The 14,375-nt window shown below is 38.2% G+C and overlaps 1 protein-coding gene across 8 annotated transcripts in view; it reads left to right on the top strand.

The window, feature by feature from the left end:
- Positions 1–14,375, top strand: part of dmd (dystrophin) — a 565,648-nt gene that overhangs the window by 517,786 nt on the left and 33,487 nt on the right. For all 8 annotated transcript variants that reach the window (XM_062054060.1, XM_062054059.1, XM_062054057.1 and 5 more), the window contains 3 exons: positions 3,461–3,526; positions 8,660–8,725; positions 11,010–11,168. In XM_062054060.1, the coding sequence (XP_061910044.1) occupies positions 3,461–3,526; positions 8,660–8,725; positions 11,010–11,168 (291 nt within the window). The remainder of the gene's footprint in view (positions 1–3,460; positions 3,527–8,659; positions 8,726–11,009; positions 11,169–14,375) is intronic.

Raw genomic sequence — 14,375 nt, 5'->3', positions numbered from 1 at the left:
TCTGACGGGGAGTTTATTAAGGAGTGCTTATTGGACTTTGTTGCGCTGTTTGCCCGGAGACATGGACTGTTTTTCGCTAACTTTGGATGAGAGCTGCGATGTACGTGACACCGCCCAGCTGCTCTTCTTCTTACGTGGGATAACTGCAGACTTTCAAATCACGGAGTAGCTGGCAGCCATGCAGTCAATTAAAGAGACAACCACAGGTATTGACTTGTTCACATAGGTAAATGTGTGTTTGGACATGTTAGGACTGAAATGGGACAAGCTGGCAGGTGTGACAATCCAATCCACTTTATTTATATAGCACATTTAAACAACAAAATGTTTCCAAAGTGCGCACAACAATATTAAAAACAATATTCAAATATTATCCTTAGCTCCACCAATGACTGAATAAAAAGAAAAAACAATTACTTAAAAAACCAATATAAAAAACAATATAAAATAAATATGATTAAAAACTATTTTAACAACAGATGGTTGTCCAAATCTGACGGGGAAAATGTTGGATAATGCAGGATAAAGTGACCATCAAAATCAATCTGCTTTTATATAAAGTTAAGTTAGGTTAAATTAAATTATTATTATTATTATTAATTATTATTATTATTATTATCATCATTATTATTTATCTTACGGTATATCAAAAATAATATTGAGCAAAATTTAATTGAAATATTGTCGTGTGGCCCTCCAGCAGTGCTCGGGTTGCTTATGCTGCCCCCGGGGAAAATTAATTGCCCACCCCTGAGCTATAACATTATAACATGGCATCGCTGAAGAGACAATGTGTAATATTTTTATTTCTGAAAGTCCACATACTGTATGTTCATACACACTCACGGAGGGTTCTCTCTTCATCGTCTGTCATTGCAGGGATTGGCCATAAATTCTCACCACTATTGCGACACTGTGCCAATTTGCACAAACATTTCGACGCGCTAAATATAAACCCAAACCCAAAAACAGAGGCCACAAACCGTTTTAGGCTTGATAAATCACATTATGAGTGCTAAATTATCCCCCTTTCAGTATTGTGACTGTTATAATAATCAGCATATATCCGTGGTTCTCAAACTTTTTTCACCAAGTACCACCTCAGAAACACTTGGCTCTCCATGTACCACATTAATGAGCAACATTAAAATACAGTAGCGTAGTAGGCCTAAGTATTAAAAAAAACAAGTAGGGGTTTTATTTCATTTATTATTTAATTTTTTTTCATTCATTTATTTATTTATTTCAGGCAATGACATAAAAAAGTACAAAGTATTTAAAGCCCTACTTAAGAACTTTCAGTTATGATTTTGGTGGCGCCAGTGTACCAAAGCGATAGTGTTTTGCCTGAAGGAAGACCACATTTTCCATGATGACTAGCGCATATAGCTTCCAAACTGACCTAATTTTCGCTGTAATATTGGCACAATTATAACGTCACTAATGGCTATGCCAATGTTAAATAGCAAACACTATCATAAAATCATCTTGGATTGCGCTACATACGTTGACGCTACTACCAAGAATGTTTCGGAGCGGATGCAAGTCCAATCAAAGAAAGACCGGCAGGAGAGTTTTTTCCGAAAGAAGTAGTGTGGTGGCTATTTATTGCTACCATGCAAATTTCCGATAGCTAACATTAGCATTATCATCTTGCTTTAAGCATCGAAAGTCACTAACTAGTTTAGCAAGAAAACAGCCAAGGCGGCATCGGTCTGAAATCCATCCTCATTCATCTTTGAGCTCACACCAGCGAGTGAAAGCCAGGCCAATGTTGATACTGATTGTCCTTTTATCCGGGTAAGCTAAATTTTTCTTTCTTTGTCTCCTCAGACAAAATTGTTCGGTTTTTTGGCTGTTTTACAGCTTCGGCCATGATAGCAGTAATTGCACGAAGGTGTTCTTCTTCTTCTTCGGCACGCAGGAGTTAACATCGACTTCCATCTTTTGAACAGATATGAAAAGGAAGGCATGACATATGCTGAAAGCAAGTCAGCACATTTGTTATTTTTTGCGTGGCATGGTTCTGTACTTAAATTAAGTAATTATTTTGCGTACTACTAGATAGGGCCCACAGTACCACAGTTTGAGAATCACTTTTCTACATATACATGTAGACATACACGCTAAATAGATTGCACTTGCTTGTTTAATTAAGAGTCGCAGTTGTCTGTGCACAATCTTAGCGTGTGCTATCAAGTTTGCACATGTTTTAATACACGTAAACCTTTAGTAGGTCAGGCCCCAGTGCATATGAGGTGTGTCAAGAAACAGGGTTACGATGCCATCTCCTATATATATTTTTTATACATATATTACGGCTTTCAAAAATAATGAGTTAACTCATGTGATTAATCACAAAAATTATTATTCATTTACATAGTCAGATAAATCACACCATTTTTTTTGGTCGCACATGCTTCTTTACCTTAACCTCGGATGGTTACCTGAAAGGGGGCACAAGTTGTTATATGGTCAGTGATCAGGTCAATGCATACATCAGTGCAAAGATGAGACTCCAAATGATTTGCTTGCTTGCAAATTTTACTCCAAACTACACCCTAACTGGACTTAAGATAAAACTGTTACCACGTTTTCAGCAAAAATGACATTCTGACAATCAAATTGCAATATTGGGGTCTTTTTTAAGTAGATTTTTAACCTGGGATGAATTATGATTAATGATGATTAATCTAATGAAAAAAGTATTATTTGACATTTATATATGTTTATATATACATGTATAAACATATTCATATATAAATTATAATAATGCATTTGTGAACAAAGGAGAACTGGTAGCGCTAAATCAATTTGTGGTGGTCAAAATTTATTTGTAGCCGGCTGCCACGCTGGAAATACTGTGAGTATTCACAACCTCTGCCATGAAGCTGAAAATGTAACTTCTGTGCATCAATCTATCCATCTTTTTTCTACCGCTTGTCCCTCTGGGGGTTGCGGGGGGTGTTGGAGCCTATCCCAGCTGCACTCCTTACTTATGTATTACATCTGATCACTTTAATTATTTAATATTTTTAAAACATTTGCAAACATTTTGAAAAAACATTTAGTCATTATGGGGTGTTATGTGTACAATTTTAGGAGCAAAATTAATGTATTCCATTTTAAAATACAATTGTAACATACCACTTGAATATTTTCCAGAAGCACTGTAAATAGAAGTTAGCATCTCAGATAAGAACACATAGCACCGTCCTCATTAAATAAAATTGTGAATTTGTTCACATAAAGAGACATTTTCAGGATTTTTTTATCAATATGTGGCATAAAGTCCTCAGAGATGCCGAGTTAATGAAGGCAAAAGGGAGCTTTTCTTCAGGCAGACTCTTATTTACACCACTGCACACTGCCCCCTTGTGGGCTCATGCGGCGTGTTTATGGAATAATGAGTCCCTGGTTGTATTCATCATGCCCCTGTCTTCTCATTTGTTTCCGGCAGGCCTGGCTCATCCCCTCAGCTTTCGCACGACGACACGCACACACGGATCGAGCACTACGCCAACCGGTAACACAAACACGCACACCCAGTGCATTCAGCACCCCGCGAGTGTTGCACATATTGGCCTCTCCAGACACCAGAAACATTCTGATGATGTGATTTTGAAGGAATTATCTTGGAGGAATGTTAAAATATCTCTTGCTTGAAAATAAGTATTTGATCTCCTGCTGATTTTGTTTATCCCCTCACTGAGATATGAACAGTCGTCATTTGTAGACCTGTAGTGCCAGAGAGAGACAATAATGCCGTATGTCACCGGCTAAAGGTTACACTTTTTAAACCTGAAAATGTAAGAACACCATCAACCAACAGCTAGTATATGTTAGCAGTATTGGTTAAAGAGAATCAGTAACCATGTTAGTGTTCCTCCTTGGTAATTCTGCAAACACGTCTGCCACAGTCCAGTAATACAGTAACTGTGGATGACAAAAAGTGATTTGACACACAATGTATAATGTTTCATGTTTTTTACTTTTAACCTATGTATGTTGCATCCACCTCTTCAGCATACCATCGCTACTTTGTGGGAATTGGTTACATTGTTTCCCGTTTTTGCCTATCGTTCACAATCATTATGAAATACCTGACGACGGATGGATTTTTTCTTTAATGCATTCTAAGCCAATGGGAGGTCCCCTACTCCGCCCATAAAATCCAATTAAAAACATCCAAAAAGCGCCAACAATACTCTATTTACATTTCGTGACTTGAATATTAACCAAGTATTAGTGATAAAGTTTTTATAAGCGCTAACGCAGACAAACTATTTATAGCGGCGCTGTGATCACAAGCTTGTGTGTAATGTTTACATCATCGACTGATCAGCTGTTTCCTCGCTTCCCTGCTCCCTGGAAGTTTATTGTAGATCATATTGTAGATCGCCGTAAATGGCGAGAACCACACAAGAAACGCTTAGCTCCACCTCTCTTTTCTTCGCGAGGATTATGAGTCATTCTTCATCTAAATGGGACAGTAAGTGATGTTTTATGATGTTTGTTGGCTCTCATGTCTGCAGTGACCAATAATCAGTGATGTTGTTAAACACAAAGCGAGAGTTAATGTGCCAACACTTAAGGCTCCAATATCAGTTTCATATCGGAAGTGAAAAAGTCGTATCTTACACACTTTGCTGCAAATCAAGTTTTTATTTTTTTTTAAATAGGCTACAGCTCAGCTTTGTGTTTAAGTGAATACACATTTTATTATTAGTGTTATTTTCATCACAATTTCAGCCTTTCCTTTACTTCTTGCTTTGTAAAAAGATTGTTTATTGTATTTTTATAAAGTTATTGTACATTATTAGATATAGTACTGATTTGCTTTGTTAGCTACAACACAAAAATAAAATGTGAATGCTTTGTTCAAATAGGCTAGCCTATATTGACCTACATTGGATGGCTTTTAGTTGTGACAATCTGTCACATTCACGTCCTTTTGTTTCCTTAGTTGGTGTTTATTTCCTGTCAGCGCTCTTATTTTACTTCCACTTCCTGCTTGACTCCCTGAGCGCTATTTCCCCGTCACCTGCCACTGATTGGCAGCCTGGCCACACCTGTTGTCAATCAGCTGTCTGCTATTTATGCCTGCCTCGCCCTCCAGTCAGGGCTCGATAATTGGTTTCCTGTTATCTTGTTTCCTACATGTGCACTTACCAGTGGCACTATTTCCTTTCTGACATTAAAATCATGTTTACCTGCGCTATGCCTGCCATCTCTGCATCTTGGGGTTCAAGACCAACAGAAGCTGACGTTAGTATCTTTAATGTACAAAATCTTTCAAGATCCCCTACCCACCTCCCCACATCCTTCCATTTTTGTACAGACACCCCTGGCTCACATGATCAATGTCAGGACTCGGTCAAAAATAGGACTCAGATGCAGAGGTGGGGAATAATCAGGCAGGCTTTTATTTTGAAAAGTTCACTTTTCACCTCTTGAGTCAGGTCAATACAATAATGGCTATAAACTTTAACTAGACGAAAAGGTTTCACAAAATGTGAACAAACCGAAAAGCACTCCAAATGGAGGAAACAGAAATATCTATCTCTAACTACACTAACGCGGAATATTACTATAAAATTTAAACAACAAAAGACACTCCAAAACAGACCTGGGCATTCTGCGGCCCGCGGGCCGCATCCGGCCCTTTGTGCGTCCCTGTCCGGCCCGCGTGAGGCCAATTATAAATTACAAAATAAATTTTAAAAAGTATCTATGTCGAGTGTGCAATACAACGGTGCTGCTTTTGTTTTGAAAATCGTTATTTGTATTACTTCCGTGTGGACGTATGCGTGATTGTGAGTGAATGTGAACAACTGCAATTACAAAATAAAGTTGAAAAAACATCTATGTCCTGCGCGCAATACAACTGTGCTGCTTTTATTTTGAAAAGTATTATTTATGGGCGTGTGTCCGTGTGTAACCTGCGAGTGGACGTGCACATGCAGCGACAAGTGATGCACGGTTTACACCCGAGACGCCAAAAAGAGAAAAGTTGATGAGGAATGGCGTGTTTTCAACAACACATGAACTGCAAAGCAACGTCCCCTCACCTAAGGTGCGTGCCTGCGCAATTGCGCACTGCTCAAGCGTCCGCTGCGCGCAGCAAGTATATGCCGCGCACCAAATCAAATCCCATCTGAATTATAAACAAAATAAACATATTTATTCTATGGAATTTTGCAATGCAACTTTGAGTGACAGTGACAACAAGCGGCCCTAATGGTGTTCGTCAACACCGTTCAATTGACCACCGTTCAATTATTGTAACGTCTATCGAGATGCTTCGAGGACAGGAATTATATCGATCACTTTATTGAACAAAACTGTTTATATTCGGACATAACCACACCAAAAACATGAGTAAAACAATTCTATCTGGAAAAACTAGTCATTTTCTGCCGTACAAACCAGGCCAAAACCAACTTGTCATCTGTCACCAACACGCATAGCACTAAACCACTGGTGCGTTTAAGGCCACACAAAAAGTCGGAAAACTCAAACACCACACAAAGTTACAATATGACTCCTCAGTCATACGTGTGCTTATTTTACTGTCATTTATTATTAATGTTAATTTATATATATTAGTCATGGAATGCTGTTACACACACTATGTTGAAGTATTACTATTATTATTATTATTATTATTTATCTTACGGTATATATCAAAAATAATATTGAGCAAAATTTAATTGAAATATTGTCGATGTGGCCCTCCAGCAGTGCTCGGGTAGCTCATGCGGCCCCCGGTAAAAATTAATTGCCCACCCCTGTTCTACGCTGATTCTTATCTACAGAAATAATTAACAAAAGGTCACTCAAAAATGAGGAGAAGAAGAGATGGTAAAAGTAAACTGAACTCACCATTTAAACAAAAATTCACTCTGCTTAAGAGGAGAAAAGAAAAACTCAAAATACCAACTTGGAAATTCAGGATCTGGATAAAAAGAGGAGACAAGGCTTGGATATGACGCTGGGGATGCACAATACATTCTGGCACAGAACAAAGGGAGGTGTGTGCTTATAAAACACATGGGGGTAATGGGGAACAGGTGGAAACAATCAGGGATGACGTCAGACTGAATGACACATAAGGAAGGGCAAGTGACCTTTGAAACAAGAGGAGAGTTATTTTTCAAACTAAAACATGAAATTCACAAGACACAAAAAAACCAAGACAAGACATCCCTCACTGCGGTGTGACAATCAATACCTTACATACTGTATGTGTCATGGCTTTGAGAGCATTATTGATTTAATTCAGGGAGTATACAAAGGCGTCTTGGGAGGCAAATGGTATCATGCACGGTATCAGCATAGGCGCTCAAAAGCTAACTCTATTCTCGAACTAGGAAAATACTTTAAGATTTTTTAAACTTCGCAAAAAGTCAATTGTGGCTTATTATTTCAGGTTTGTGGTCTTCTATACAGACGTCGACAAGGGCGGTCGCTCACTCCACAGCGGGGTCATTAACATTAACCCTGTGATGTACAGTTGTCACTACAATGGACACTGGACAGCTATCCAAAAGCTGTTTTCTACAGTATGCATGAGTTTACATTTTAAAGTTACGCATCCTTCACAACAGTCGATGCTATTGTGTCCATAGCCACCTATAGAGAGAGTATGGACAGCTCGGTTTCAGAGTTGGTCCTAAACATGTCGCCCTGCAGTCACATGAGAGGCTTTGGAACAATCATTTAAGAGATTGTCTGGCCTCAGTCTTTCTGATTTGTCAAAAAGCCCCTCACGTGACACAGGGCGCCATGTTTGAGACCAACTCTGAAACCGAGTTGTCCATATTTTCTCTATACGTGGCTCTGATTGTGTCTTGCCATTCACTGCAACCTACTGGTTAGCTGTTGTAAATGCGTTTAAAAAAAAAAACTACATATAAACAAGATGGCCGAGGGACATACAGAAGTGCAGTGTAGGAAAAGAATATACGTCCATTCCTTCTGCTCTAGGAGACACTTACGGGTATAAAAGTATTGGGATATCAAGCAACTACAGTAGTTTATTTAATGAACATTTTTGAGTATTGATTTTGGATTTGATGAAATGTAAATTGTACTCCCAGAAATTACCCTTGTCTACCGACATCCCAATTGAAGTTACAAATCTTCAAGATAGTGATGTATTGCAATAAATGTTTATCCTGTTCGTCCTGCGATCTAAAGCGTGCTTTGACTTTTGGCCCCTTGTACAAGAGACCCTTTTGGACATTTCACCAACTCCTTGAAAATATATTATTTTCATTTTCTTTAATTGTTCATGCCTCCATAGCACATATGAGAATAACATAATTGTAATAATCCATGCATCACAAGGTTAAAATAAACAGATTACAAAAGCACATTTAATGAGAATGTTACAAAATCTCTACCAATAATGCTTACTTTAATAGCGGTATTCATTTACCAATATGACAGTGTGGTTATAATTTGCTGTCGTTTGCTACACTATGGAGTCAATATGATACAAACTTCATTGCCCGTGCGTGTGCAAATATTAGCAAAATCTTTTGTGTGGTGCTTTTTAGAGTTATGGCGTGTGCCGCCACTTTTGCTTTCAAAACAGAAAATAATTTCAATAGAATTTTTGCAACTGACTGCTCTTATTTCTTCTCCTCTACAGGTTAGCAGAAATGGAGAATCGTAATGGCTGTTATCTGAATGACAGTATCTCACCCAATGAGAGCATGTGAGAAAGGCTTTTTTTTTGCTTTCTTAATTTATGCCACTGATTGCCTGGCTGCTCTTCCTTCCTTGCCCCGCATTGGTCGGTTAAAAAAGCTTGTGTCTCAAATCGAGCACTTCCATACTTACATTTAAAGGGGCTGTTTGTAACATTTACACAGATGCCTAGAGGGCACCAACTTTCAAATGTATTTTACACAGTATATTCACCCTCTTACGGCTTGTCGTACGTAATGAAGTAATTATGTACGTACGTAACACATGCACGCGCATTAGCTTTAGGTGTTGTTAGCTAATGATAGCAATTTGGATAGCTAGTGTTAGCTATTATTTAATGTATATTCCAACATAACAACAACATGACTGAAAATTGTTTGTTGCTTCTCTTGGACTGCTTTTTTATTTGTGCACATGCTGCCTGCGCATACGTGTGAAGGAGACCGTGTAATTGACTGCCGGGAACACCAATCATTGTATTTGGGCCGGTAAAAAAAATGATTCTATAACCTTTGTAATTGTGAAAAATATAGACAATTGTCAAACAATTGTTCTGTTAAAACCCTAATGGTAACATAAGCTCGCCGGTAGTGTTCTTGTTATATTTTTGGTTTGAAAAATGCTACTGTGAAGAAGTTTCAAACAGCACCTTTAAATCTTTTTGAGTGCAGTGTGTATTGTCAGTACAAACAGGCAAAACACTTAAATGTTGAGTGCAGTGATGTGGACACTAACCGCCCTCAATAGTCACCATCTTGGTTACATTTCAAAAGGTGAGGGATCAAATTGTGTGGTTACAATTCACAATTAAAAAGGAGAGAAGAAGAAGTGAGTAAATATTGCGGTCGATTTGTAATGGATTTGGGACATGACTACACTATTAAAATCTACATACTCGGGAACAAAGTGCACAGTATACCTATTGAAGTGTACTGACAGAAGTAAGTATTCCATTTGAGACACAGCTTGTACTTGACATTGTGCACTTCACTACAAACACTTAGTTTTGTGAGTATATTTTGACTTTTGAGTGTAATAAGTGCAGTCACACTGAGAACATAGTACATGTACATGGATGTTACACTAACACTCTAAACCGTTAAAATGGTGGACACTGACCACCTTCGATAGTCGCCATTTTAGCTACGTAGCGGAAGGGGGTGGACTAACTTCAATGGTTTCAATGCACAATTAAACAGGAGAGAAAAGAAGAAGCAGGTAAATATTGCAATCGTTATTTCCGGCAGGGACAGTAATGGATTTGGGCAGCACTACACTGTCAGAATTTGAGTGTTCAGAAACCAAGTAGACCTACACAGTATACTTATTGAAGTGTACTGACAGAAGTATTCCATTTGAGACACAGCATGTGTATGTGTTGCACAGCCCTTATGCATGTGCATATTAGAATGATGTCGCTGTTTATTTTTTTTATTTATTTTCAGGGATGTGCAATAAAATGGCCTTCATGTGATCTCATGTATTTTGTCATTTGCTTTATCTAAGCGTTATTAGCATTTTTTTTATTTTTTAAATTCAATAATTTTTTTAATGTGACTCTTTTCCCTCTTTGTGGCCAAGTACATTATTATTCTTCTCCATTTCCGTCCCTATGACCTCTTGACTAAAAATTCAGCCCAAAGACTGGAAAAATGGAATGTGTGATCGGTTGACCTGAATATTTACTGTTGCAACATATAATTATGGTATTGGTAGTTTAAATTCTGAACAAGACAGATGGTGCCACACTACTTTTCATTGAGGGCCGCATTGCAAATAGGGCTGCCCTCAGAGGGCCGCTTGTAACAGTGAATATGTTACTATTAATGTATAATCGTCTCATGTTATTACTAAATTGCTTTGAAATCACAAGTCAGGGTGACAAGCAGATATTTAATAATTTATTTTTATTTTAACAAAAATGTTAGTGATATCTGATTATATAATAGTTTGTTGCATGATCAGATAACATTAGAGTGTGAAAGACATACAATTGCATGCACAATTTTTGTCAAAATTTAAAAACCGAATACATTTAGTAAGAAAGATGAAGTGTTTCATTGATGCACATTATTTGCAATTCTTTGTGGGCCACATAAAACCATGTGGCAGGCCACACTTGAGTTTGACACGTACACATTAGACTATTGCTGCTACCGGATTAAGTGCTTTACAATACTCCAAATAGATGTCTGTTGCTATTTGCTTCTTGTTTTGCGAAGGTCCTGTTTGCTGCATTCACAGTCGCTTTTTTACTTAGCTGTTTGTTTGCTGTGCATGTGTGTTTGCAGTGATGACGAGCACATGTTGATCCAACACTACTGCCAGTCTCTGAACCAAGGCTCTCCCCTTAGCCAGCCCCGCAGTCCGGCCCAGATCCTTGTCTCCATGGAAACAGAAGAGAAAGGAGAGTTGGAGCGGGTCCTCAACGACTTGGAGCAGGAAAACAGGTTAGTCAAACTTATCTTTTGTTCTTTCACCTGTTCCCACCTGCTGCCACTACCTCAAGGCTCCTGAATCATGGCTCGGCAGGAATGAAGCCTGTAGTTCAAGCCATCGTCATTTTCTAAAAATAAAATGAATACTAAAATACAGTATGTGTAATATATAATAGGGCTGTCAAACGATTAAAATATTTAATCGTGATTAATCGCAGTTTGTTCATAGTTAACTCAAAATTAATTGCGATAATCACAAGTAGATACATTTTTTATCATAAATAAGTGTACCCAAGACTTATAATTTTCTAGTTTTTATTACCATGACTGGACATTTAGTTTGCTTTAGTAAAATGTTTTTAAACAGTATGCTTTTTTTTTTTACATACAAACAGCCTTTTTAATGACAATAAAAAATATTACCTGCAGTGCGTTGGTGTCTTGCTAGATTTTGTTTTTTGTAGGAATACAGAATTTGTATTCTTGCTGTAGGAGCACTTGCATTCAGAGGAGCTATGCCATGTTTAGATACCAGTTTCGCACATTAATAACACCAATTTTGGACTGTTATGATTATGGTTTTTTAAAGATGTTTGGTAATGTAATTTATGATATTTCTACCTGAATAAATGTTTTTAATATTCTGTAAAGCACATGTAAAGTTAATGGTATTCATATATCTACATGACAATGTTTTAACCTTGTCCATTTATAATTAAATTATACTTAAGTGGGTTCCCTCCGGGTACTCCGGCTTCCTCCCACCTCCAAAGACATGCACCTGGGGGTAGGTTGCTTGGCAACACTAAATTGGCACTAGTGTGTGAATGTTGTCTGTCTGTCTGTGTTGGCCCTGTGATGAGGTGGCGACTTGTCAAGGGTGTACCCCGCCTTCCGCCCGAATGCAGCTGAGATAGGCTCCAGCACCCCCCACGACCCCAAAAGGGACAAGCGGTAGAAAATGGATGGACTTAAGATTCTGTAATTGCGGACTATCAATCAGAGCAGGTTATAAAATAATATACACTTTATTTCAATCTGCCAGAAAACATTTATTTAGGCAGAAATATCACAGATTACATTACAAACCATGATCGTAATGTAAGACGATTTTTAATTTTGTTAATGTAATAAGACTGGATTTGACGTGTCGTGCTTTTATTGTGAAGCCGAAAGTTTGTGATTGGTATGAGATGAGGTGTCTCGACATGTTTTGACGACGTGAAAAAAATGACTCTAGACTTTCTGCATACTGTCGTTCTTTTCTGCTGAGTTTTTATCCAATCTTACTAAAGCAGTTAGTGTAACAATCTACATTTTATGTTATCAATGCACTCAACCGTAGTCCAAACATGGAAGTAAAGCTCCACCTCTCTGCAAGCGGCAAAGCACGCCAGCAGGCAGTTGCTGCAGTGATGTCGTCTTACGGCAATGAAAGATAAAGTTGTTTTGTCTTGTCGGGTGGACAACTTGCCATGGTTTTCAAGCTTGTGACTCAATAGTAACTGAACGGCTTTACATTTTCCCACGCTACGGAATGGACAGAGGGTCAAAAAGCAGCGTGCGTGTTAAAAAAAAGTAACTTATAGTTAACATTGACAGCCCTAAAATAAACATAGTCATGAAGTTAGGGCTGTCAAACGCGATAAAGCATTAACTACAAATTTCAATAATATCTAGAGCTGCAGCTATCGAATATTTTAGTAATCGAGTATTCTATCGAATATCCCGATCGATTAAACGAGTATTCGAATAAATCATATTTTTGCTAAAAAAAATTTTTTTTTGTCCTGTCCAGCTTCTCAAGGAAATCATATTGTTGATGTAGATGCCCATATTGGCTGTACAAATTTACTTTACAAAAGAGAAGTGTGGGATACTTCTCTTGTTGCCTTATTTGTATTTTGACTTTATTAAAAATTATTTATATTATTATTTGGTGCAGCCGGGTCGGAGCAATATTTTTGCTTAATTAAGGTTTAATTATACATGTTAAGATGTGCCCTCAATTATTGCGTTTGGCCTAATTGTCTTTTATTTCCTAAACGCCTGTTTTCATTATTGAAGGCTGACACGCACAGCTGAAATGCGTCCGTGGTTGATCGTGCCAATTTGTGTGTGCTAATAAAAACAGGTGCGCTCACCACTAAATGGTAACACCCGAATAAGTTAATAAGTCCATGTTAATCAATTCATGGTAGAGCACAAGAGAAGAGATGCCGACACGTAAATGCAACATCACGGATGATTTGTGGGGAAAAGTATCCGTGTTTTCGTCCTGGCCGTGACACATGGGAAGCAAAATGCACTGTGTGCAAGGCAGGAACGTACTGTATGTATCTGTGGAAAATAAACCATCTACAAGCCCATATCGACACCACAAAGCACAAAACAGCTGTGCAGGGCGAGAGCTCGTCTGCTGTTTTTTGTTTAAATTTAATTCATCTGTTTTGAGGAATTATTTATGTTTACATTATATACAAGAGCTTATTTTGAATATTGCTACCTCTGCACTTTTTCTAAAACTGTGAATGTTACAGGATATAAGTGTGACTTATTTTGTTATACTGTCAACCAGTGTTGACGTGAACGCACTTTTTGTGTCTTTTTACGCATTGAAATCAGAAAGGACGCGAAATTCCGGGACCCCGCGCGTCTCCCGAATTTCTGTCCCTGTTTATTGCGTTCTTATTAGTCGTAAATTTTGATTCGCTGAAAGTTTTATCAATGACAAATACTGCCTCAGTTTGCACTCAGACAAGTTTACCGCGAGGGGCTGTCAAAAGAAAGACTTCATGGTAAACACTAAGGTGAGGGTAAAGTCAACTTTGTTAACTTTATCCTGTGCCATGGCTCTAGTAAATGACTTGTTTTAGTCTTTGTGAGTCCATGGAAACTTCACTTTTATCTCCCGCTGCATCGACATCCATCGAGGGTGGAGACAGGCTAGCTGTTAGCTTCAAACTAACCAGCACCCGAGCAGACTCCCCTAGCCCAAAAACATACTTTGCGGGTCAAAAAACGAGGCAATCGTGTGCCTTTTGAAGTGTTAATGTGCGAGGAGTGTTCAAAAGGAGTCTCTTGGAGAAGTGGCTGACAGAATAGCAAGTGTCGCTCCCATCTCTGACAGTGACGTCATCACCGTCATTGTTTACTGAAGCAGAGATGCTGACTGTGCGTTATGATAAACCCGCATGCGTCGCCAGGCTCTGCTTTTTA

Source organism: Entelurus aequoreus, linkage group LG07, assembly GCF_033978785.1.
Source record: "Entelurus aequoreus isolate RoL-2023_Sb linkage group LG07, RoL_Eaeq_v1.1, whole genome shotgun sequence".
Classification (NCBI taxonomy): domain Eukaryota; kingdom Metazoa; phylum Chordata; class Actinopteri; order Syngnathiformes; family Syngnathidae; genus Entelurus; species Entelurus aequoreus.
The sequence above is the reverse complement of the archived record's forward strand: the minus strand, read 5'-3'. Positions and strand labels throughout refer to the sequence as shown.